The 26,920-nt window shown below is 38.2% G+C and overlaps 2 protein-coding genes across 2 annotated transcripts; both read right to left on the bottom strand.

Annotated features, from left to right (window-relative positions):
- Positions 1–723: 723 nt before the first annotated feature.
- Positions 724–16,808, bottom strand: LOC308700148 (protein-glutamine gamma-glutamyltransferase 5-like). Its single transcript, XM_081381566.1, has 16 exons — positions 16,761–16,808; positions 16,257–16,436; positions 13,909–14,151; positions 11,352–11,470; positions 11,133–11,261; positions 10,874–11,051; positions 9,825–9,960; positions 9,019–9,122; positions 8,634–8,876; positions 8,510–8,539; positions 7,429–7,461; positions 6,742–6,774; positions 6,441–6,647; positions 2,825–2,988; positions 2,053–2,186; positions 724–1,057 (listed from the first exon to the last, which is right to left on the bottom strand). Exons 1-16 carry the CDS (start codon positions 16,765–16,767, stop codon positions 907–909), a joined length of 2,091 nt encoding a protein of 696 aa, XP_081237692.1. The 5' UTR covers positions 16,768–16,808; the 3' UTR covers positions 724–906.
- Positions 16,337–26,920, bottom strand: pxmp4 (peroxisomal membrane protein 4). The gene is made up of 5 exons (XM_081381567.1): positions 26,781–26,920; positions 26,418–26,480; positions 25,699–25,897; positions 24,447–24,708; positions 16,337–16,436 (listed from the first exon to the last, which is right to left on the bottom strand). The coding sequence occupies exons 1-4, from the start codon at positions 26,891–26,893 to the stop codon at positions 24,448–24,450; spliced, it is 636 nt and encodes a 211-aa protein (XP_081237693.1). The 5' UTR covers positions 26,894–26,920; the 3' UTR covers positions 16,337–16,436; position 24,447.

Genomic DNA, 26,920 nt, shown 5'->3' with positions numbered 1-26,920 from the left:
ATACGCTTGATTGCTTCTGTCTCCTGCTCACCTAAGAAAGTCTCTTAAATGTGAGATCTTAAGCTACATTACAAGCTTTTATATTGTTGAGTACTTTACAGTATAGTAATCTAATAGAACAGGTAATTTATTCTTCATGACCAGAAAAATAACCCTTCTTGAGAGTTGATAAGAAGAATAATCTACCTTGAGAGTTGATAAGAAGATCGTAGGCTACTGTCGGTTCAGTGGACGAACAGATTATTTGATGTTAAATTAAAAAGGTTATTCTAAAAATTGATCTAGCCTATCTATATATTAATAATTGATTATAATTCGTTGTAATTATATATATAATAAATAATTAAAAAAATAATAATTAAAAAAATGAATGCACTGTCGAACGTTTCCAGGTCATGCAACAAAAATAAGTCAAAATATCTTACTAAAAATCCAACCATGACACAAAACTACCTCAGATTAAAGAAGGACTTGTGTAGTCTGTGGTCTTTTTATTAATTTAATGCTCAAGAATATGATATATGATACATAGTGATACACTGTCAGCCTTTTTCTAAAATAACTGCAGTGTGTTTCAACATGCCAGTGTTTGAAATGTTTTTTTACTGCAGTAAGTGTGCACTCACTGAACCTGAGAGTCTCCGGTGTGAATGGCTTCACTATTCTGCCCTCTGGTGGCAAATACATGTGGACAGATTGCAAACAAGCATAATTGCATGGACATATAATGAAAATAAACTTTATTTTCAAACTTTTTCCAATATAAACTCGGCACACACAATTCAGAGTGATTCAATTACAGTGAAAGAAATGTAAATAGAAAGCAATCATTTTTAAAGGTGCTTCAAGCCACTAGCTAAGTATTTCATGTTGAGTGTTCACAATCATCTGTAAAGGTGTTTCCCTCTAAGCTGCTTGAACAGTGACGGTCTTGAATCCACGGAGGATGGTGGACTGGGCGGTCAACACTAAACTAGCATGAAGCATCTTGGCTCCCGTCATCCTGGGAATGAAACGGATGGGCCTCCTCATGGTTTCTCGAGGCTGGATCGTAAGCCTGAGATATAAAGAACAGGACATTTCAAGACAGGGAAATCAATCACTATTACTACTGCTCATGTTTAGGGTTAGTGATTTACACAAAAAACAATAACGATTCATCTTAAATCTAGATTAAATCAAGGCTTATAATAATTATGTTGCAGCAAATTTAAACAAACTTGAATTTAAAGCATAATTTTGATCCTGGTTTAATTTACATTTAATATAGTTTAACTCTAATTCTGTTGGTCCACTACTTTAAGTCTGAGAGTTTATATTATATAATCGGGCAAATCTGCAGGTTTAACACACAGATTAATGCACACTAAAGTTTCTGTGTTATGCATATGATTACACAATACACAGAGAGAAACTGAAATAACCAGTGATTTTAGTGCTTCTGAAATGCAGGCCGACAAGTGTGTACTGACTAATAGACACAGCTGCAGTGAAACTGAGGTCAAAGATAAACAAGATAAAGATGTCAAAAATGTCAGGAACAACCCCACCCACTTTACAGATATTACTGTATGTACTCGACTGTTAGACGCCCTTCAGAGTCAGGTATGTGAGCTACATTTACCATGGGAATCTTGTGTGTGCTAAAATACCAAAGTTACTATACTATTACTATACTATACTAGACTGTTACTACTGTTAAACAGTACACAATAGATGAATATGGAAACTTTTTTAAACACTGTAAGAATGTTTCTGTTATTTTAATTACTTTTTAAATGATTACTATTGTATTATTTATCTAAGTAAAGTCACTATAGTATTATGGTCACCATGGTAAATTTTTACAATTTAGTTTGAGCATCAGCCCAACACACTGTATCAACCAATGGTGTGTGTTTGGGGCAGAGCTATCCGTTTGACCAATGGCAGACGGGGGTGTGTTTGAGAAACCTTTTCGAAAACAGTAATTTAACTGAATTACATGGTTATTTTTGTGCATTTATTTGGTGATCGATCGCTCTAAACACTGAAATGAAACACTTCACGTACCTCATCTGAACCTTCTCCAAGAGTCCTGAACCCATTACGATGAGGTCACCGCTCACTGCAACGTTGAACGGGTTGGTAAAGGTTACCGTGGCAACTTGCTGTGTGTTAATGAAGACCGAGGACTCGTTCTGAATCTGGAAGAAAACACAGGGTTCTTATGAAATTGCTTTATTTCTTTTATTACTTGTGAATTCAATTATGCCAAAAATCTATTTTTATAATATCCTATGATCTTGGAGTGATGCACGTGTTTAAATTAAACTGTTATCCGGTTGTTTTTTATAGTCACAAAACAAACATTGTTTCTTAAAGTCAACATGAAACTGCATTTGCAACCCATTGTTTAATGAGGCTCTTTGTCCATGAAAGGAGCTCAATATATATATATATATAGGGATGCACGATACATCAGCCACCATATTGGTATCGGACGATATGTCAATTTTTAGTGTTGTTATTTTCGTCCCGATAAGAAAAGTTGGCCGATATATTAAAGCCGATCAATAATGGATTATTTCCTTCAGCTGAGATGCTTCAGATACATATAAGGAAAATACAAACATGTGCAGCGCATGCCTGGAATATCGGCTACATAAAATTATAATGTAAACATCATAATTGTGTGCTTGGGACATGGCTTTTAATGGTGAGACTTTTGTAATCAGGCTCTCAAAAATTATATAATTTTTTTTATTCATCAGCCAATATGCAGTATATAGGCGTGTATATATATATATATATATATATAGTGTCTATGATGGGCCACCAATACCTGTATATTGAGGGCAGGGCTGCTGATGTTAAACTCTTCTGAAACCAGCACTCTCTCCTGAGACTTCACATCCTCTATAACCACAGCCAGGTTAACCAGGCAATCCTCCCTAATCTCATTCAGCATGTAATTGTTGAAGGAGATCTCGTGTTTTACAGTCACAGCTGGTGAAGTACAAAAGACAGGAATCATGGAGTTGATTGCGCAATTCCTAATGAACCATTTCAACACATTTTTGTGGTAGTCAAAATCATGTAGTCCAATACTATCCAGATGGGTCTTATTAGATTGTAAGAAATTTGTTATGCATATGCTAGCTGTGACATCGCAAACCACGGGGCTTCCGTGTGTGCCTGGTTCCTCTCGGGGACCCCGTGTTTTCATTTGGAGCTCTGGCGCATGATGTCATGTCACACATAGCATCACAAGGCGGGCTTGATTCCTCTGGAAATGAGGATTCGACTGCGTTGCTTCCCTCGGGAGTGCCAACGTTAGCCGAGTCAGATCCAGAGCTGACGGCAATGCATCCCGGGCAGCTGAAAGCATCGGTTGGAGTGGCGCCGCCCTCCCCCCAGAGCTGTAGGCTGGACAATTGGTTCCTGGGCGTGGTGCGTGCTGCACTTCCAGCACGCCCCCAGTGCCTTTCTTCCTAGACGTGCATCAGGACTCCACTGGGTCGCGGAAGTCCCCGTTGACTTATCGTGGCTCACGGGTATCCTCCGGCCTTCACTGCCCTCGTTGGCGCAGCGACCAAGGTCACAGGCATGCAGAGCTGTGGGCCGCTTTCGCCTCCGGCCAAACGCCAGGCTAAACAGCACTCCTGAGACGGGCAGCTTGGAGTTAGGGCTCAGTTCTTCTCAAACGCTGGTCCTTCCCTGGCCTACTCTGTCAGGACATGGCTTATGACCGTGCCCCCACACCGGGACGCTATGTCTCCCACGTCCGGGCCGGTCATTCTGCCTTGCTGCCCCATCGAGGGTACGTCTGTGGTTCGCATGACCCCGCTGGTACAGTTCTTGGGAGCTTGGCTAGAGCTTCCCTACCTGTCCCGATGGGTCGTGAGAACCATCAGGCTCGGCTATGCGATTCAGTTTGGACGGTCTCCTCCCTGCTTCCGGGGAGTCCGCTACACCATGGTCGGTGGCAATGTCCCTGTCATGCGTATGGAGGTTGCCACCCTACTAGCGAAGGGTGCAATCGAGACTATCCCTCCAGCCGAAATGAAGCCTGGCTTCTACAGCCCCTATTTCATTGTACCCAAAAAATCCGGAGGGTTACGGCCAATCCTGGACCAGCGCATCTTGAACCGATCCCTTCACAGGCCTCCGTTCAAGATGCTCACGGCCAAACGCATTTTCGAATGTGTGCAGCCACAGGATTGGTTTGCAGCGATCGACCTGAAGGACACCTACTTTCATGTCTCCATTCTTCCTCGACACAGACTTTCTACGGTTTGCTTTCGAGGGACGGGCATATCAGTACGCGGTTCTCCCATTCGGGCTAGCCCTGTCTCGCGTCTTCACGAAAGTCGTCGAGGCAGCCCTTGTGCCACTACGGCAAGATGGGGTTCGCATCCTGAACTATTTCGATGACTGGCTGATCCTAGCTCACTCTCGAGACCAGGTTTGCGAACACAGGGACCTAGCGCTCCGGCACCTAGCCCGCCTGGGCCTTCAGGTCAACTGGGAAAAGAGCAAACTCTGCCCCGTGCAGAGGATCTCTTTTCTCGGTATGGAAATCGTCTCGGTCGTCATGTGTGCGCAGCTAATGAGTGAGCACGCGCAGTCACTGCTGACTTGCCTGAGACAGTTCGAGGGCAAGAGTGCGGTTCCACTGAAGTTATTTCAGAGGCTCCTGGGCATATGGCATCTGCAGCCGCAGCTACGCCGCTCGGGTTGCTTCATATGAGACCACTTCAGCTCTGGCTTCGCGATCGAGTCCTGAGGTGGGCATGGCAACAAGGCACGCTCCGAGTACCAGTTACTCCAACTTGCCATCAGACCTTCACCCCGTGGACGAACCTCAGCTTTCTACGGGCCGGAGTGCCCTTAGAACAAGGTTCCAGGCATGTAGTTGTCTCAACAGATGCCTCCACCACGGGCTGGGGTGCCATGTGCAATGGACATGCTGCCGCGGGCTCCTGGACCCTGGCGCCTTTGGCATGTCAATTGCCTCAAGTTGCTGGCGGTACGTTTGGCTCTGCACCGCTTCCGTGCGTTGCTCAAGAACCAGCACGTACTAGTCCGATCAGACAATACCGCGACAGTAGCGTACATCAACTGACAAGGTGGTCTACGCTCCCGCCGTATGTCGCAACTTGCCCGACACCTCCTCCTATGGAGTCAGAAGCATTTGATGTCGCTTCGAGCCATTTATATCCTGGGAGACCTGAACCGTGCAGCCGACAAGCTCTCACGGTTTTCAGCCTCTTCCTGGAGAATGGAGACTCCATCCCCAGTCGGTTCAGCTGATTTGGGAACAGTTCAGGGACACACAGATAGATCTGTTTGACCCCACGACTCTTCCCATTGCAGCCTGTTTTACTCCCTGACTGAGGGCACGCTTGGCACGGACGCACTGGCGCACAGCTGGCCGCGAGGCCTCCGCAAGTATGCATTTCCCCCAGTGAGCCTTCTTGCACAGACCCGGTGAAAGATCAGGGAGGACGAGGAGCAGGTCATTCTGGTTGCGCCTCATTGGCAAACCCAGACCTGGTTCTCCGAACTAGTACTCCTCGCGGCAGCACCACCCTGGCCAATTCCTCTGAGGAAGGAACTCTCGTCCCGATCTGTGGAACCTCCACGTGTGGCTCCTGGACGGGACGAGGTAGGTTTGAGTACCCTACCACCAGCGGTGGTGGCTACCTTCGTTTCCACTAGAGCATGGTCAACGAGACATGTCTATCTACCCGTTAAAGTGGAACCTTTTCATCACCTGGTGCTCTTCTCGCTGAGAAGACCCCAGAAAATATCCGATCAGTGTCGTGCTTTTCTTCCTGCAAGGAGGGTTGGAGTGAAGGCTGTCTCCCTCCACCCTGAAAGTGTATGTTGCCGTTATCGCCGCACATCACGACGCAGTTGAAGGTAAGTGCGTGGGGAAGCACGACCTGGTCATCAGGTTCCTGAGAGGAGCGAGGAGACTGAATCCTCCTCGCCCTCCTATCGTAACCTCTTCGGACCTCTCAGTGGTTCTAACTGCCATGCAAAGTGCTTCCTTTGAGCCTTTACAAACAGTTTAGCTTAAGTTCCTGTCAATGAAGACCCAGCCTAGGCACTGCTCTGTCCAGTACGTGCCCGTCGTGCTTACGTGGACAGAACGCAGTGTTTCAGGACCTCAGACCTTTGGCATACCAGCAGCAAGGTCGACCATGCCCCCATCATTCCATGAAAAACGTGTCAGACAGAAGTATGTTACATTTCAGTCACATGATGCCATGAGTGCTGTCCAGTTAACAACTTAAAAAAAAGGAAGGTTTTTTTTTTTCAATTTCAAATGTAATTTTGTAAATTATTACGAGTATTTCAATTTTTTTCGCCAACCCCTACAGCAGAGTAACTGTGGAAAACAATTAGTCCTAAGTACATTTTAACTCAGTTTAAGCATTAAGCTTTCTTACTTTCATTCGGGCCGATCGTCAGATCATCATGAGCCTCCCAGAAGGTTCCAGTGGGATTACGGTTGTACTCTTTGTTCTGAGCGTTCACGTGTTTTCTCAGCAGTTTTGGAATTGCCATGTTGTTAGTGATTTTGACGATGAAAGAAAGGTTTTCTCCGACTACAGGTGCTTTCACAAGCTGGAGAGAAACTCCAATGCCCTGAAGAACTGCATGCAAAGACATGAAAAATCACTGTTATATCACTCAAACAATCAAAGGGTATTATTAATGTGGGAAGAAAAACCAAATGCTAAAACGTACCGCCCCTTCCATTAGCACCTTCACCACTTCGAGCTGGAAGAGAGTATTTTTAAAATGAAGATGAATTACAAATTTGTTTAAATATATTTTAAAAAAAAATCAAGATAAAATACATACTTCGATAACGACCCTACAAGCTTGACTAAAATATTAAAATATGAGGAAAATATTTCATACATTTTAAATATGAGGGAGGAAAAAAACTTGCTTATGGTATTTATCTGACAAAATTATTTGCGAACTACAGCTTCAGTTTTAGGTTTTATATTTCTATTCAGAAAAATGCATAGAAAACAAAAGGCTGAGACGGGAAAAAGCATGCATCGACTACAGCATAACCAGTTATTAATATTTTGTTGGTTCTCTCTTGTTTTGTGCATGTGTTTATAATTGTTTTCTTTGACAGCCTGGCCAAAACTTATGGCTGCAGAATTTGGCATGTTTCATTGCGTTACTATCCCAAATAAAACTATGGACTCCAAGCACAACAATGCAATATATGCTAACAAAATATATTTATATTTATATACTTGGTGTTGTTTTCAGAGAGTAAGAAATACTTTTCTCATCTTGATATCTATTAATGCCCCGAGGAACTGCATGAAAAGACATGAATAATCACTTGTTATATTAAACAATCAACGAGCAATATTAATGTGGGAAGAAAAGCCAAATGCTAAAACCTACCAAATCTTTCAACAGTACCTCCACCACCTCGAGCTGGAAAGGAATATTACAAAACAATATGTAAATATAATAAATATCTAAATAAAAATATCATCAGAATTGTATACATAGATAAAACGTTAAAATATGAGGATATATATATATATATATATATATATATATATATACATACAGCGGGGGAAATAAGTATTGAACACGTCACCATTTTTCTCAATAAATATATTTCCAAAGGTGCTATTGACATGAAATTTTCACCAGATGTTGATAACAACCCAAGGAATCAGTACATACAAAGAAACCAAAACAAATAAGCTCAGAAATTAATTTATGTGTAATAATGTGAAATTACACAGGGAAAAAGTATTGAACACTTGAAGAAAGGGACGTGCAAAAAGGCATGGAAAGCCAAGACAACTGTTGAAAACTATTAGTAATTAAAAAGCAATCCAGCCCCCTGTCAGTGGAAATTAATAACAGCTAGAATAGCTCAGTCCCAACGGATGGCCTACAAAAAGGTCTCATTGCCAAGGTGTCACACAAGACACATCTCATGATGGGTAAAAGCAAAGAGCTGTCTCAAGACCTTCGCAACCTAATTGTTCCAACACATAATGATGGCTCTTCTGATTATTCTTTTCACTCCTCTGTCAGAAATCTTGCGAGGAGCACCTGGTCGAGGCAAATTTATGGTGAAATGATTGTCTTTCCACTTCCGTATTATGGCCCCAACAGTGCTCACTGGAACATTCAGAAGCTTAGAATGGCGCCTATAACCAATGCCATCTTCTTGGTGTGAGCATACACAATTGTATTCAGAGAGTAAGAAATACTTTTGATCTCATCATGTAATATGTTAAAAAATATTTATTTATTGTTATTTTCTTTTTTATCTCTCTTGTTAAAGAGCATAAAAAACAAAAAAATATGATTAAACTAGATTTTGGTTGATGTTGAGTTTATTTTAAAATATTTCCTCAAAGTCTTAGTTTAACATCAACCATTATTTGTTATATTTTGCAGATAATGCTGATACTAGAAGAATTACACACTTCTTTAAAATTGGAAAGATAAAATGACTTACCATCACTTCTGAACATAAATGGCATTTTATCTAAATGTGAAAGAAATCAGTTGTTGTTGTTTTTTGTGTAAAAATCTATTGAACAGTAAGTATTTCTCTTATTCTTTCTCAGTGTTCCTCTTACCCATCTCAGTTTTGTATTCTGACGTGATGTCCTGCATGAGCATGGCTGGACCGGGACGTTTGGTGCAGATCAGGGCTCCGACTGAGTCTTTGTCTACACTGGTTGCTAATATCTTCCCATCTCTGATGATTATTCTACGCACATCTGCATTGACTTCTGCGTAAACGAACGGCACATCGTATGGCGCGCTCACCTTCTGCTCATGAACGGCTTTCACAGCAGCAGGACCACAGCGGTACGTTCCTGTGACAGATTCAGTTTATGTTTTAGCATCAACAGCATCATATCCCTGCTGGAATAACAGCATGCTTTGAAGCGATTGGTCTTATTCACATGCAGGGATAAATAGCATTTGAGTTTTCTATATGCATTAGCATTGACTGACCGGCGCTTGTCTCTTGCGGCGTGGGGTCAAGAACCTGCCAGCCGTCATAATCTCCATCCAGATCAGGCCTCTTCATCCAACTCTCCACCCACACATGGAAGTTCCTGAAAAAGCCCAAACACTTTTAACTCACATTTTGTCAGATTAAAAACACTGAACAATTCATTTCAACCGCAATCAATTCAGGTTTATTTGTAAAGATACTGCATCCTAACAAGAAACACAGTAAAAGACTTAGACAAAAAAATAAGTACATTACCATTCAAAAGTTTGGGGTCAGTAAGATGTGTTTGATTTTTTTGGGAAGAAATTAATACTTTTATACAGCAAGGATGCATAACATTGATCAAAAGGGACAATAAAGACATTTATAATGTTACAAAAGATTTCTATTCCAAATAAATGTTGTTCTTTTGAACTTTTTTTATTCATCAACAATCATGCAAAAAAAAAAAAATCACAGTTTTCGCAAAAATATAAAGCAGCAAATCATCATTATTAAATTTTAATGTTTTCTCGAAGGATCATGTGACACTGAAGACTGGAGTAATGATGCTGAAAACTTTGATCACAGGAATAAATTAGTTTAAAACATAATCAAATAGAAAACAGCAATTTTAAATTGTAATAATATTTCACTGTTTTTACTGTATTTTTGATCAAATAAATGCAGCATTGGTGAGCAAAAGAGATTTCTTTCAAAAACACTTAAAAATCTTTCCGACCCCAGACTTTTGAAAAGTAGTGAATGTTTTAGCAACATAACTATAATAAGAAGACTTTTTAGCTTTCAAGGCGTAACTCACCAGACGCTATCCTGACCGATAGACAGCTTTTCCCCCTTCTCCGAGTAAAATTCCTCAATCACCATGTTCGCGTTTGTGTCGTGAGCGGAGTTAAAGTTGGTGACCACTCGAGTTGGAATGCCGAGGGCTCTCATTACTGTGACACAAACAAATGTATTTTATATATCGATCATCAACAGCACTAATTCAGTTACCAATGACCCATTAAAGGAATACTTCACCCAAAAACATAACAATTACACACCCCAAACACAGATTATTTTACTCAACACAATCTGTGAAACACAAAGCCATTGGCTCTTTTGGAGCTTGGCTGTATAAACCACCGTCCATTTTCACTGTATGAAAAGAGCAGCTTGAACTTTCTTCCTAACATCTCCTTTTGTGTTTCACAGAAAATTACAGCATACCGTTTGCAAGATTTTTGGGTAAATTAAAACTTTAAGGACATTTTTTTATTTTTTTTAATGTTTTTTAAAAGAAGCCTCTAATGTTCATCAAGGCTGCATTTATTTGATAAAAAATACAGTAAAAACAGTGATATATTATTGCAATTTAAAATAGCTGTTTTCTATGTGAATATATATTGTAAAATATTCCTGTGATCAAAGCTGAATTTTCAGCATCAAAACTCCAATCTTCAGTGTCACATGATCCTTCAGAAATCACTCTAATATGATGATTTGCTGTTCAAGAAACATTTCTGATTATTATCAATGTTGAAAACAGTTGTGCTGCTTCACATTTTTGTGGAAACTGATGATTTTGATGAATAGAAAGTTCAAAAGAACATTATTTATTTGAAACATTTTGTAACATTATAAACGTCTTTACTGCCTCTTTTAATTAATTTAATGCATCCTTGCTACATATATATATATATATATATATATATATATATATATATATATATATATATATATATATATATATATATATATATATATATATATATATATATATATATATATATATATTATTATTTTTTTATAATAATAATCTGACCCCAAACGTTCTAACGGTAGTGTAAGAACTCATACTGGTCGCACCTGTACACATGACAGCAGCGAACACCCAGCACTGTCCGTATCTCACAGGGCTGAATTGTGTTTCTGACCACTTCCAGAGAATATCTGCGCTGCCGGACCACGTGGAGGGGTTTACACCATCACTGTACTTTCCTGACCAGTTCCCCATTAACACCCCTTTATCATCCTGACAGTTCACCTGATGAGAACGACAGAGAGACTACATGAGCACATGGAGAGAGTGAGTGGAGAGCAGAGAATAAGAGGAGATCCTCCTCACCATAGCTGAGATCACACGCCCGATGTACACCGGATTGTTGCGGTTCAGAAGATCTTTCCTCGCGTCCGCTTGAGATTGAGGACTCAACTGCAGCAACTTCATACAGATGTCCAGTATTCCTTTTTCATACTGAAAATACACGTGTGTCAGGTGTTAATGAGAAGCTTTTTCAGTGCTGTGCCTTCAGATTCAACAGTCTCGTTACAAAAAACGTCTCACCTGATCGAAAGACCAGGGTCTGGAGACGACGTTCCCGGGGCTGCCTTTAAACAGCAGGCCGATGTCATTCCTGATGTATTCATTCCTCAGATCCTCCGACTGCAGGAACACGGAATCAGCTGCAGAATAACAGAAGAGGGTGAGCTTGGTATAATGATAATAAATGAAAGCAATAAGCCGTGCATTACAGTGATTTTACCCCAGCTAAGGGTTTTGTACGCATGTAGGTGAAGTTCTGTAAAATGAAAGACATCACTATTCAACATATTATTACACTATACCGTTCAAAAGTTTGGGGTCAGATAAATTTTTTTTAAATAAATTAATACTTTTATTCAGCGAGGACACATTAAATTGGTCAGAAGTGACAATAAACATTAATAATTTAGCAAAAGATTTCTATTTCAAATAAATGCTGTTCTTATGAACTTTATATTTATCAAAGTTTCCACAAAAATGGGATGAAATTTCCATCAGGGCAAGGATAGGCCTCTGGGAAGTATTTCCCTAAAGCTGCGGTCTTTCAAGACAGCTTTGCTCTTGGCCTTGGCATCAGCTAAACGTGTCAGTGAGCTACATGCACTCTCGGTTCATCCCTCGTGCACTAAATTCTCTCTTAGTGGAGATAAGGTTTCCCTTAAGCCTAATCCGGCCTTCATGACGAAATGCTTCCCTGCGTTCACTTCGGAGGTGTTGGAGCTGTCCGCTTTTCACTCTCCACCTTTTTCCTCCACGGAGGATCAGAGGCTAAATCCTCTGTGTCCCGTCCGTGCTTTACAGACATATATGACTAGGACCAGTGCTTTTCGGAAGAGCGACCAGCTCTTTATTTCATGGGCTCCTCCTCATAGAGGGAGTCCAATATCTAAGCAACGCCTCTCAGATTGGCTTGTGAATGCTATAGCTTTGGCATATGAAGCAAAGGGAGTGCAGCCCCCAGGGGACATCAGAGCTCATTCCACAAGGGGCTTAGCCGCCTCTTGGGCTTTGTTTAGGGGAGTGTCACTGCAGGACATCTGCTCCGCTGCCAGCTGGGCTTCTCCTCATACCTTTGTGTGTTACTACCGGCTGGATGTCACCAGGATCTTGGTAGCACATTCGGTTTTAGGGGTGGGGTCTTCTTAGCCCTTCCCTGCAACCCCATTGGAAGTAAAGAATAAGGAGTGAATGGGCCAGCAGGCCGTGCACATTCCTGTCACCAAGCATGCATTTCCATTCCTTCCTGGCCCTGGGTGTATTTATGGACGTGTGTTACTGGGGTTATTATCGTGTGTATGCCGCATACATGTTTCATGTCCTGCATGTGCACAGCAGTTTGTGTGTGCGTCAGGATTCCAGGTTCATAATAATGGGACGTGTCAGGCACCGCCTCCCTGGGGCGACCGTCCTCCTCTGGATTTCAGAACCTCACTGTGAGTGTATTGGGCAATCGGGGAGCTGTCCATGCCTCTCCCATAGGTGGATCTCGAAACGAGATGATGAAATTGAACAATAGGTTACTATCGTAACCGCGGTTCTCTGAAACATCGAGTGGAGAGATCCACCAGCTTTGCCCCGCTTGCCACACGAGAAGCGAATATACTTACTGGAGAATAGCAGCGGTTGCAGGCATTATATGCCCTCAGGTAAGGGGCTGTGGGGCCTTACCTGGAATTTGCTGCACGCTTCTGTCTGTCTAGCCAGACTTGGTGCAATTGGATGCTTCTGCAGAGGTCAGGTACGGATGCCCTTCCCATAGGTGGATCTCTCCACTCGATGATTCAAAGAACCGGGGTTACGATAGAAACCTATTGATTTAATGGAGTGCACGTCACCGAAAGCCACAGATATGAGCTACATTTTATTGATCATCAGCTAAAATTTCTAAATCAAAGACCGCAATAAGAGAGAGCGGCAACAGCCCTGGTAAAATCATTTAGTCTCTTTACTTTTAATGAAGATGATTGTGTGTTAAGTGTCTGCGACTTTCACTTTGATTTGCGATAGTTTGCACGTTGGCTTGATAAATAGATGCTCATCTGCGGCAACAATCAACAATGCGTGTTGCAGTAGCCTCGTCATATCTGGCTATAATATGACATTTAGCCTATGACACGCTCTCACACATTTATTTTTTAACATTTTTGGGAGAAGTAAAATTTACATATGTAGTTTCAACAACCACATGCATTTACACTTGTCCAGTTTCGTCTGGAACGTGTCTCAGACCTCCTCCTGAAGTGGTTTGAGCGATCGTATTGAAATCCGTCTCACGTTTCGATTTACACCTGGTCTTTTCACGATCGGATAGCTATGCGATCACAGAAAACGCATGAAGAGGTTGAATGTGTACGTTTTGTCGTTATGTTGAACAAAAGAAAATATTTTGAAGAATGTTAGTAACCAAACATTTCTGGTCCCCATTGACTTCCATAGTAGGCTATGAAAAAAAAAGATTCTATAGAAGTCAATGGGGACCAGCAACTGTTTAGCAAAATATCTTCTTTTGTGTTTAACAGAACACAGAAACTCATACAGGTACATACTATTGTTCATTTACAGTTCTTCTCCTGCTCACCTTGGCACCAGGGGTTGCAGAGGAGCGTGAACTCTCCGAGCACATGGGATTTAATGCTCCCGCGGGTCTCGACTCTCAGGTGGAGTGTATAGACTCCTACTGAGGAAGACGCAGGACTGGACAGTGATACGGTCAGCGTACGGCCTGCATTCGGTTCTGGTACCCTCCTCTCCAGAATAGCACTCCATTGAGACGGAGAAGGTTGTCCAGACACAGAGACCGGCACCTCCACAGACAGCGGCCCTGCGGTGAACACAGTGGGGTTCAGACTTAAACACAAAAATAGGGCTCTGGAAGTCAAATACTACTCATGTTCACCATTAAGGAATTACTTTTTATCAATAACCTTTTGAGACTGACTTACTATAAGCTCTGAGCTGTTAAGCAATAGTGTATACGTGTGTAGAACCCATATGACAATCTGTCCTACACTCAAAATACATTGATTGCACTTTATTTTACAGTACATGCACTTTTGTATTATCTAAAAAAAAAAAGAAAAAAAAAGTACAGGGTAATATATGGTAACTACATAGGTTAAGGATAGGTTTAGGGGTAGGTTCAGGGTTAGTACCTAGTTATTGCAATTAATATAATAAGTATAGTATGTACATGGGGAACAAGACTGTAAAATAAAGTGCTATCAATACCTTTTTTTATTTGCATGTATTGGAATTGAAGGGGGTGGATTGAAATCCACTGCTGCTTCAATGTATATGTAATGAGTGATTATAATAATCAAGGTATTAATCAATATTTTTACTAAATATATAATAAGTTGAATGAATTCTCTGGAGATTTTACTTTATTATAGAAGTTGCAAGTGTGATTACTGAAATGTTCTTTTCATGTATTCTTTAATGTCTGTGTTTGATATCTGAATGCAGTAACAGTGCTTGCTCATTTAGCCCGGCTTCCAGAAATTAAATAGGGAAATGTTTTGTGTTTGAGAAAGGTCTTCAATATGTTAAAACATATAGGGGTCATTGAAGCCAATAATTTAAGGGACCATTTCTATGTTAAAGCCTTACTTAGACTAAAATGTATCTCTCTTTGAGAAAGAACGCATTATCTTGATGTTTTGAGACGAGACTCCTGTTTATAGTTAGAGCCTGGCCAAATCCAACCTTGGACAAGCTGTGTGTAGGTGTGTGTGTTAGTCTTCTTGGTTACAGGTTAAGGAACCACTGGCATTATTGGAGATTGACTAAGTTGTTGTTCGGGACATGCTGACACCCAGCAACCCAAATCTGAGACATGGAAGGTCACGACGTGCCTGACTTCAGGGTCCGAGTGTCAGCTGCATAATCTATGGAGATATGCTTCTGTCTATCTGTATATGTGTGAAAATATGTTTATCTATTTCTTAGCCAATCAGAATCATTCAGCCTGTAAGCAATGACGTAGCTTAGACCTTGAAAATGGTATAACTGCTGTGATCTTTGTAACTGTAAGTGGGGCGGCCTACGAACTCCTGTGTGAGTCTTGAAGCTGAACTTCTGCTGATGAAACTGCAAACTATCTTCAGTCAAACTTTTCTTCAATTTTTTATAATTCTGACTCCGGGTCTTCTTTCAAACATCTGGTCCTTGGGTCCTAAACTGTTAACCCCTAACAGAATAAACCAAAATATATTTTTTTTATCAATGACTTATAGTCAATAGATACATTTTTTTAAATGATTTCTATAATTTTTAACTAAAACATTGCCATGTAATTGCAATGCTTAATTATGGAATGAATAAATTACCTCATAAAATAAAAAATGGTAATATACATATAGTACATCTTATGAACACTTTTTTTGCTTTCAGTTCATGAGCACAATCGAGCAGGATTCACTCAAAAAACATTTAGGCCTAAATTTAAGATTTATGCATTTGGTTTTTATATAAAGTTTCCATCTATTTGAATTACACACTCTTAAAATTAACAAACTAATAAACCTAATGTGATGCATATTTGTCAGTCATACTGAAACAGGTAAGATTTATTTAATGGTACTAATAAACTGAATGTGTTTTAAATACACAAAATCCAGATTTATATGTATATATATATATATATATATATATATATATATATATATATGTATATATATATATATATATATATATATATATATATATATATATATATATATATATATATATATATATATATATATATATATATATATATATATATATATATATATAATATTTATAAATTAATAAATTAAATTTCTTTCCTAATGCACAGATTCTAAGCGATTTGAATAACTGCATTTGGAAAATATGATTATTTACTGATAATCGTAATGGAGAGAGAGTGAGATGAGGCTGCATGTTTATTTAGCACAAACATACCTAGAACAATCCGGAAGAACAGTTTTTCCTTCAGTGGATCGAATGGCCGTCCATCATAGTTGATGAGGATGGTGAAGGGCTGTCCTCTGCGCAGCACCAGAGTGCTGGAGCTCAGACCATCAGTCTTGTGCCGGATCTGGTTCTGGACCTGCTGCAGGTGGACATTTCGAAGCTTCAACTCTGTAGAAAAATGAGCAAATGTCAAATTATTTGTGAGGCAGCTGAAAAATTTTGATATAAAAATAGAAATAATTTAAAATAACGAATTACTGAACATAAAATGTTTATGTAGATAATAGAAATTTCAAATTAATAGCAATTAATCGTTTATAAACTATTATAAAAAAACATATATATCTAAAAATGATAGCAGCAATAATCTGCTAAAATTAAATGACATGCATAGAAAATATTAAAGCAGTAAATTCTTTAAAAACACAACCATGTGTTTTTAAAGTAAAATAACTAAAGTAAAATTCAGTTAGTAAAATAACTGAAGCTTACCGTCCATGAGATACTGCTGTGTTGTTGTTTGCTGTTAGATTCAGGTTCTACGTTTATTGTGCTTTATATATGACATTCTTCAGCCCCGCCCTGAGACGTCAGACCACATTCAAGTGAAGTCAACATGAAAAATGTTGCAATCGGAACCAACACCTAAAACAGTAACGCAATCACTCATACTAGAGCACTGTGCGTTTCAGCGGGTGGATGTAGTATGTGAGGTCACACAATGAGTAATGCACATGCATGTCATCAGACATCTGCTTTTATTGGGATAAAGGTGAGATCACAGTCTAAAAAATGCTGAGTTGTTTCATCTTATGAATGATTAAAAAAATGTGTTGCACTTAATATTTGCTTTTGCATTTGATTCTTTGGATCATGGTCTTCTTTTGCAAAGGCTAAAATGTATAAGTTTTTGTAATACAGTGCTTAAGTGTTTGACTGGAAGAACTCAGTGTGTCTAAATAATTAAAATTCTACTCCTCTAATAATAAAGGCAGGTGTTCCTCAAGGATCTATTTTAGGAGCAATTTTGTACTAGCATATACAATACCAGATCTACTGGAAAAAAAGTTTACTTAAGATGCCAATATTCCACACAGAGCTATATATATATATATATATATATATATATATATATATATATATATATATATATATATATATATATATATATATATATATATATATATACACACACACACCAGGAAGGTCCCGTTAATATACAGTTAGTATATATAAAATACTGTGAAACGATTTTGTATTTAAAGAAGCATAAACTAAAGGCAGTATAACAAACATTGCACAGATGTATTATTACAATTTAAATAACAGTTTATGTTTGTTTGTTTTTGCATTACATTATGATAAATGGATGAAGAGGGCTCATGGTGAAAAAATTCTAATCTGAATACAAATTCTACAAAAAATGCTTAAAGGTGCAGTCTGTAAGAATGACAATTAGTGGTCGAAATAGGTACTGCAGTCCAATTCAAAATATCGGAAATCGGCGTTTCTCCCGCTACCTGTTCCTCAGTCTCGACGCTCACACGGGTTGCCAGTTTGAGCACACGCAACCGGAACGAGCGTAATGGACAATGAAAATTGGCAATCACAGATCAAAACAAAACCAAACATTCCGGCCTGGAAACGCACATTTAAAAGTAAAATAACTGGCTGTAGAAGTGTTTTTCAGAGAAACAAGTATGTGAACTTAGCATGTTTCTTCAATATATGCAAACATATTATGGTATTTTTGTGCTTCAGTAGAGTAAAAAAGTTACATACAGCACCTTTAATTTAAGCAAAATTAATGCATTTAACGAAATGCAATCTTTCTTCTGATTATGAGGTGAAATGTTTTGTTCTTAAAAGGTTCCATGTGATTTACCCTCATAGATGACTAATAATGAGCCATGAAGAGGTATAATAGATTTTTTGGGGTGATATTTTCATTGTTGTATAAGTGCTGAAAGGTCTGCATTTACAAAGCCTGACACTGATCTAGTCACGGAAAGGGCTTGAGATCACACACCCACACTGTGAATATGGTGAATATAAGAATCTATCATATACCAGGTCTGCCATGCAGAGGGTGTGGTGCTGTCAGGCCTGGTGACACCCAGAACACTCCTCTACTCTGTCATTATCTGAGTACTTTGGAAAATGGGCACTCTCATTCGGTAGGAGGATTATGAAATACCGGTTCTCTATATGACAAAAGAACCCCAGCACATATTAAGCATTTAAGAGGACTTCACATGAATTAAAGACTGTGAACTGTAAAAAGCCAGCTTGAGAAAACGGTCTTTGAAGTTAGTATGTAGATGTCAGCAAGAATTCATTATAAATGTGTCAGTTTATAATTAAATTGTGGTCTGAACGCAGGGTTATTATAGTTAAACTAAAACTATAAAAAAAATTTTTTTTATAGCAATAAGAAATGAAGAGTGTACATTATGCAGAATGTGCTGATAAACAGCAAAAATATATTTTATTATATTTAATAACACATACACAAGCATGATAAGCAAAAGCATCTAATAAGCACAGGTGACAGTGAGAAAATAAACTATTATTAGCCCAACACATTTTTTGTTGCTTTAAATAATAATAATAATAATAATAATATATATATATATAATATATATATTTAAAAAAACTTTATTTTATTTTAGCTATTGCCAAAGCAACATTTCTCATTTTCATTTAGTTTAACTTGATGTTCTAAAATAACAAAAACTGAAATAAAAAGCTATATAGACATTTGTAAAACAAAAACCAAACAAAATGACTAAAACTTTGAATAAAAACGACAGTTGAATTTCGTGTTCATGATTTAACAACAGGAATTGACTTTCTAAAGAATTTACAGAAGTGTCAAGCAATTTTTTAATGCAGGCACCGTTGCTAGTTTGAGGCCCGTCCCTATATAAACATACACCTTCAGATTTGCCGTCTCATAATGCAGGTTTCTGCAAATGACTCAACAAGGTTACTGATGCACCAGCGGTTTATATTGGCCTTGCTAAACACATAGGCACGTATAACACCAGTCCTATAGTGAACAGCAGCACTGTTCCTCTTTACACATGTGACTGTCAAACTAAAATCACACCAAAAGTGTCTGATGCTTTTGAAAGGAACCAACTGAGTCTTTATCCCACGGATGCTTCTTTCCAGCCTACGGCTTAAAGTTAAGTGAACAATGAATTATTCAGTGAAACCAAGTTTCTATAGACATGACCTATTATGTTTGAGAATCTGTACTTTTCTCAAGAACTGCTGAAACCAAATGTTTAACTTTTTAATATTATTTAATTAACACATCAAGGGAAAAACATTTTATTTTAACCTTCAAAGTATTTCAGCCTCGAGGACTGAAGGCTTTGCTTTTATTATTGACTTTAATTTGACTATTATCATCTTATTGACTTAATAATCCAATACATTTTTTGTTTCGTTTATTTAAAACAGCAAAAAAAAAAAAAATGTGCGCAGTGTAATTTAACATACATTTGTGATTATAAATAAATGTTACAAAACTTAGCATATTGCTGACTTTCAATAGGGTACAATTTTGGCTCAATAATTTTCCATAATTTCTTAATATTTTCTACGTACCTTTTTTTTTAGTCTAAAATACATATCTTTAGCCTAGTATACACATAAACACATTATAGACTTCTTTAATTCAATGTTAGGCTGCATGGTTTAGGTCAGCCAGAACGGGGAACACTTCCCATAAATTCTGATGTACTTGTTACATCACAAGAAGGATGGCTTCTATGCTAATATTAGTCTCTCTGTTTATCCCGAGGTTTACCGCGGTCCGCCGGATCCAGGCCGTATCCAGATCTGATGAAGGACCTGCGCCTGGACACGACGACAGCGCAGACCTGCAGTGTTAACCAGTCCCTCCCCTGTGACGGCCCCCTACATTGTTGTTTTATCTGTACAGAGTCACCATGTGGCTACGCGGATGAGATAAATAATTCTGTATTATAATTTTTTAAGGCCAGACAAGTAGTTTGTTGAGGGTTAATTTGTAAAGAAGGACTACACGCCTGCGCACATATATATTCCAACACGTCTGTGTTTGCTAGGGGTGTAACGGTTCACAAAATTCATGGTTCGGTTCGACACGATACACTGGTATCACGGTTCGGTACATTTTCGATACAGCAAAAAGAAAGAAATGCCAGAGAAATTTCCTTGATTTAAATTTTTATATTTGTTATTTATAAAAACTTACATCATAAAGTATGATCATTTTTTACTTTGAGCAATGATGGAGCTATACTTGACTCTTCTTAGGAGCATATAAAACAAAAACAGCTCCTTGCTCCTTGAAAAAAAAATGAAATGTAAAAATGAAATGTAATATTGTAGTAGTTATAAACAAAGGTTTATTTTATTTCAGATTTACATTTGAGGGCAGCCATTTTTATTCATAATGTCAAAATAAAACCGACGTACTTGAAAGCATTGTACTATTCCTGACAAACTTCCATGGTTGCAGTTAGTGTTACTACAGTAAATCCATGCTGATCTGTGGAAAATGTACGTGTGATATGGGTTTCAGAAGTAGGTGTGGCAAAATGGCTTGATAGAGCCAACGAAGTGCCCCTGGCGCTATGTTTCACGTACAGGTATGACATTCGGTAGACATGTAACAGGACAATATCTACAAAAAAAAGTCTCAGAGGGAGCAATCTGAAGTGAGATATAGATATTTTGACTTGGCTAAGTGCTAATGTATGCGACTAACACCACAAAAAAGGAAATTGTTTTACATTTTATGCATTTGGCAGATGCTTTTATCCAAAGCGACTGACATTGCATTTCAAGGTATATGTTTTACATTCTAATCAGTTCTAGCTTTCCCTGGGAATCAAACCCATGACCTTGGTGTTGTAAGCGCCAACACTCTACTGTTTGAGCTACAGGAAGGCTTGGAAGTTTTTAATTCAGGAGTTTAATGTACAGGAAGGTTTAAATTCAGGCATGCGATGACCGATCTGCCCCAAACTTCACATGTTTGATAAGTCCCGCCTGAATACATCTACATGACAATATTCAGTTATAGTAATAGCGCCACCTGCTGGTAGCAGGAATTGTGCCAAATACAAATGACTGACATAATCCTCCTTTATTTACATACTGCCCACCGCGCTCTGTTTTCCTAAAGCCGCCGGGTGGCGGTGGCACGGGTGCGAGGGCCTTTTCATCGCTGCTTGCAGCTTTAATTTCCTATTATCACTGTTAAGCTGCTTTGAAACAATTCATATTGTTAAAAGCGCTATATAAATGAAGGTAACTTGACTTGACAGTTACCTGAAGCAGGATAATATGTGGATAAGATAATACAAACTGAATTGGACGGTTGGTGTTTAACACCATTACAGCTTCCTTGACTTTATGGCGAGTAACATGTTAAAATACTATAAAATGGCCATTTAAAAAACTATATAAGGTTATTAAAGTTTCATTTAGATAAAAACACTTCAGGGTTGACAAAAAAGTTTGTTGGGTAATATAATTTCCTCTAAGAGGACTAAAACCAGAATAAATGTAATAAGATATGTTTAAGCGATATATCTGGCATGTGGATCATAGATCTTCATTTGAACTTGTGTTTGATTCTGGAACATAATATTCAGCATAGTGTGTATATGATCTGATCCCAGCGATTGTTGAAAATAAAGATGCTGTTTTCACCCACAGTAATGTTCATTTCATACAGTTTTAATACATATGGGAAACTATGGATAATAAATATATTTCAAACATTATTAATGACTCACGCATATATATTCTGGTACTGTATTTAATCAATTAATACATTCATTCTTCCATCAAATCTGCACCAACGTAATGCATGGAAAAAAATTACTCTTGACTATAATGGCAAAAGAAAATTACTCTTGAATTTCAACTTAGTAAATTGTTGCTTATACTGGTCCTTGCATTTCAATTATTAAAAGTTTTGCAATCAGCAGAAGAATAAAATATATAAAGCACTTAACCAATTTATCAATGCTGTGGTGAGAATCAGGAATAAACTATAGACCCACATGACTAATTATTTACAATTGAAAAAAATTGTATTGTATTATTTTGTTTTAAAGGGGTCATATAATGCCATTTTTGTACAAGCTAATATGATTCTTTAGGGTCTAAATTAAAAGTTTGTAATATACTTTAATTAAAAATTCTCATTAGTATTGTAAGAAAACACTAATTTTACCTGGTCAAAAACAGCTCTGTTTTCAGCACGCCGTTTCAGTGCATGTGTCTTTAAATGATAATGAGCTTTGCTCACCCCGCCCCTCTGTTCTGTGGGTACACCGTATTAGACATTCTCTGACTGTATCTAACACAATAACCACGTGTTATTCGTTATAAACGTGGGATTATGAATTATATTGAGAACGTCGTACATAGAAAACATGCCGTAAAGTACCCTGAGTGTAAACCTTAGACGCATTCATCATGAAGCCTGCAGCAAGGTTTGCAAATTTCGCAAAGATTAATATAAATACGAATATAAAGGTTAATAAAACATTACACTCACATCTTCTGGAGGTTCAGCAGGAACACGTTGGTACCGATCCGTTTTTTCTCGTTTGTGAAGCTGTCTGGTGTGAAATGATTCGCGCAAACATGAAAGCACAGACGATCGTGGGGAATCCCCGTGAGGGAATCCCCGCGTCAATCCTTTGGGCATATCGCTTCAAAAACAAAACTCAGCCACTGCTTCTTCAACGGCTCGGATTTAGGAACATCCAAATGACTGCTGTGTTCCTTATTACATCTAAGAACAGAACACCACAATCGCTTAGACGCCATTCTACTCCAGCATATCAACAATGGCGGACTACTATGACGACGGCTGTCACAGCTCGCTCAGGGCGGGTCTTGTGTTGAAACACGGCTGTCAATCACAATAGCGGGAGGGGCGTACGATCTTATGACGTCACAATATCGAACGGCTTGATTTCAGAGAGGGTCAAACATATAAGGAGATTAAAACAAAACCACTGGATGGATTTTTATCATGATAGGATGGTTGTGTACAGGCACTGCCAACAGACATTTCAGTGCAATCAACTTGTAAAAGTGCATGTACCATTATATGACCCCTTTAAGGACTGCAATGTTAAGTTTTATGTAATATGACACCAAAAAGTGCAGCACCAAAACATGCCCAGGTCATATTTCCCCCAATAACAAGTGAAAAAACGAACTATATAAATTGCACATAGAAAATGAAGTTTTGACAGGTTTCATGATTCTCACTCCTCAACCATGATGCAAAAATAGGATTTATTTATAAGGCTTTTGTGTTGTTAAATGTACTCATCATGGCAGTATTTGTTGTACTATCACAAACAGTATCACTTTACAATAAGGTCTCATTTATTTACAATAATTAATGCATTAAACTAACAATGAGAAATATATTTTACAGCATTTATGAACCTTTCTTAATGTTAGTTAATAAAAATGTTAATGTTAGCTCACAATGCATTAACTAATGTGAACAGATGCTACTTTTAATCTTAAAAAGTAAATGTTAAGGTTAATATTCAGATTAATAAATGTTTAATAAATGTATTGTTCGCTGTAAGTTCATGCCAACTAATAGAGTGAACTAATGTTAAACCTTATTGCAAAGTGTTACCAGAGAAACTATCTAGCATTGAGAATGAAGGGAATAATAGGAAAAGCTCAAAAGTAAAATGTGAGGAGTCTGTGAACGTATAACAGTAATGAGAATATGGGGGGAAATTGTCAAAATGGGGATGATCCTAAAAACAAATTAAAATTTTCTTACACAAAATAATTGCTTTCGTGGTCTGAATTTTTTTTTTGAGAAATTCATAAACATGTTCTTTTTCTGTCTTTACATGATGGTTTATCACAGTTATCATGAAGTGCAAGTACATCTGAGTGTAAAAAGTGGAGCGAATATAAGAGTCTAGACGATGTGCAAAGTAGTCATTTAGTTCAACATCTAACCATGTAAGGTAGAACAGTCAAGCATCTGCAATATGTGCCACAAATAATGTATAGTAGGCTAATTAAAACCTTCAATCAAATGAAACACAAACTCTAAAGTGGTCTGTTATTTTGTCTAGGTTCTTCTAACGCAGGAGCCTAGGTCTGTCCCTGCATTACCTCAGTTGGTTTTGGGTTTGTTATAGATGAGAAAGTCTGAGATGTCGTGCCATGTGTTGCTGTCGTGGTAGAGGTAGTTCATGGAGGACTGCAGGGAAGGCTGAAGTGTGTGTGGGTGATACTCAAACAACCAGAGCACGACGCCCCACACCAGCGTGGCAAACAGGGGGAACGGGTCTTTCCTCGGCTGCGGGATGAAGCCCTTTTCCACTGCTAGACGAGACAAGGCGAAGAGAATCCGGGACAGCAGGTACATGTTTATCTGGGCAAAACAACAGAAACCAAATAAGAGATGTTATATAGATAGAGTGCCCACAGCTTGTGAAGTCACACCCAAAATGTATGAACGTCTTTGCATTAGACACAAAATATCAAAGCAAGTGTCATTTTCTAATCCTATAAAGCCTACTGTATCATATTTGATACTATATATTTAAGGCCTTCAAATGATTAACATGATCAAAACTTCAATCAAATACCCAATCAAGTACAATCCTTCTGTCGTCTGATTGATAGTTTAGACTTTTTTAGCAAGTTTAAAGCCTTTTAGTGTAATTGTACAAACGTTCACTTCCAGCTTATGCTTCTCGTGTCTTTTTGCTATGAAAGCTTTACTGATTTCTATAAAGTAAATGCAAGAAAAACTTTGATATTGTTAGTAATACTTACTGGACTGAAGGGACTTGATTATTTTTACTTGATTATCCAAACAATTTTATTCAGAAAATTCACGTACAAATGTGAGTCTCAAATATTATCCATCAGGCTTTTGAGGAAGGTTTATTTGTTCATCTCTCAATCATCAATCTCAATCATTGTATTGTATTGCATTGCATTATATGTTTTAAAGCTGCAGAGCTTTGATCATAAAACCAAGCATTTGAATATACTGATATTCAGTACCTGTCAAATGTTTGGAAACATTACTTTTTTAAAATGTTTTTGAAAGAGAAGTCTCTTCTGCTCACCAAGATCAGAAATACAGCAATATTGTGAAATATTATAAAAAAATAAAAAAGAATTAAATATCTGTTTTCTATGTGAATTCATTGTAAAATGTAATTTATTCCTGTGATCAAATCTGAATTTTCAGCATCATTACTCCAGTCTTCAGAGTCACAACAAGATCCTTCAGAAACAATTTTAATATGATGATTTGCTGCTCAAGAAACATTTATGATTTGACTTTTCAACTGAAATAAGGTCGTTAGGTATCAATGATAGATCAGATAATGAACTGAGCTCCACTAACCTGGCTGTTGATGTTGTTATTTTCTCCAAACACCAGCCAGCCTCCGAGACACGCGGCGAGAAAGGAGTGAGACTGCAGGTGTTTGCCCTGGAAGTGCTGCTGAAGAGCCTGAAGGCCTTTATATGTGAACACAAAGCAGGCTAGATTCCTGGAGTGAGTGAACGTGGCCTGAGCGATCGCCCGAAACTTCTCTCTCAGACTGTTGATGAGCAGAGATATCATACTTTCATATTTGTTATGTTATATATTGTAATAAGTCAGGATGTTTGTCAGTTTATTCGTCACTTCACAGCATCATCAGCAGCGCTCAAAGGATCTGCCTTATGTTGTTGAAGTTTGGTTATTTAAGAAATTTATTATAAATAATAATAAAGACAGATACCCTGTTGAAATACGTGAGATGTGTGGTTTATATAAACTGCAAAGGTAAAGTATAAACTAAAATAATTATGACCGATGTGAAGGGGGAGGAGAATTTACGTGCGTCATGTTTAGTCGATAAAACACTGTTTTCCTCGCTCATGACTCCTCAGGAAGCTCCTCACTCCTCAATCCACATCTCCTCACGGTGCAATTAGAGAATTGAGATGTCCTTCAAGATGGCTGAGCTTGATCGGTTTCCGGGTCATAGGATGGAGGACGGAGGAGCGAGGAGACGAGGAGGGATATTGAGAAGCAACCATGGAGTTGGTAATCTGAAAGGTCAAAGTTCACCTCACCTGCCACTTCTGAAGAGAAACGTCATCACAAGGGCATGAGGAGCACGAATTTTAGCCCCATATCTGGAAAAACAATTAAACTAATTAATAACATGTATTTAAATACATGTTTACATTGTCTTATGTCTAAACCCAGCAAAATGTATACCTTATTCCTGCAGTTTTAAGTATAACATTTAGAAACTTATCTTAAACTTATGTATTAAACTTTAGAAACGAAAAATAAACTTATCTATATCTTTTTCCATACGAAAGATTAAATATAATCAAAAGTGCTTCATGTCCAAAATGTAAACAAGGTTGGAATCACAATGCATGCATTTATTAACAAACATGAATAAAAATGCCGTTGAAAAGACTCACACAGCTCCATTCCTGAAGCCTTTGAGGACAGCCAGAGCAGATTTATATTTGTGCTGCTGCAGGAGATTGTTGACAGTGTATAATAAAGTTTTAAAGAGATCTGAGGCTGCCATGACTCTTCTTTAACACGGACACCTCGC

Source organism: Scardinius erythrophthalmus (assembly GCF_964197995.2).
Source record: "Scardinius erythrophthalmus genome assembly, chromosome: 12".
NCBI lineage: Eukaryota > Metazoa > Chordata > Actinopteri > Cypriniformes > Leuciscidae > Scardinius > Scardinius erythrophthalmus.
The sequence above is the reverse complement of the archived record's forward strand: the minus strand, read 5'-3'. Positions and strand labels throughout refer to the sequence as shown.

Excerpts from the sequence above, each read along its gene's own strand:
- LOC308700148 (XM_081381566.1), bottom strand. Across the intron at positions 11,262-11,351 it reads GACCCTGGTCTTTCGATCAG|TATGAAAAAGGAATACTGGA; the intron begins GTGAGACGTTTT and ends GTGTATTTTCAG. Across the intron at positions 2,989-6,440 it reads GACGATCGGCCCGAATGAAA|CTGTGACTGTAAAACACGAG; the intron begins GTAAGAAAGCTT and ends GTACTTCACCAG.
- pxmp4 (XM_081381567.1), bottom strand. The coding sequence starts at position 26,893 with ATGGCAGCCTCAGATCTCTTTAAAACTTTATTATACACTGTCAACAAT. Across the intron at positions 26,481-26,780 it reads GGCTTCAGGAATGGAGCTGT|ATATGGGGCTAAAATTCGTG; the intron begins GTGAGTCTTTTC and ends TTGTTTTTCCAG. Across the intron at positions 25,898-26,417 it reads TTTCTCTTCAGAAGTGGCAG|TCTGAGAGAGAAGTTTCGGG; the intron begins GTGAGGTGAACT and ends GCTCATCAACAG.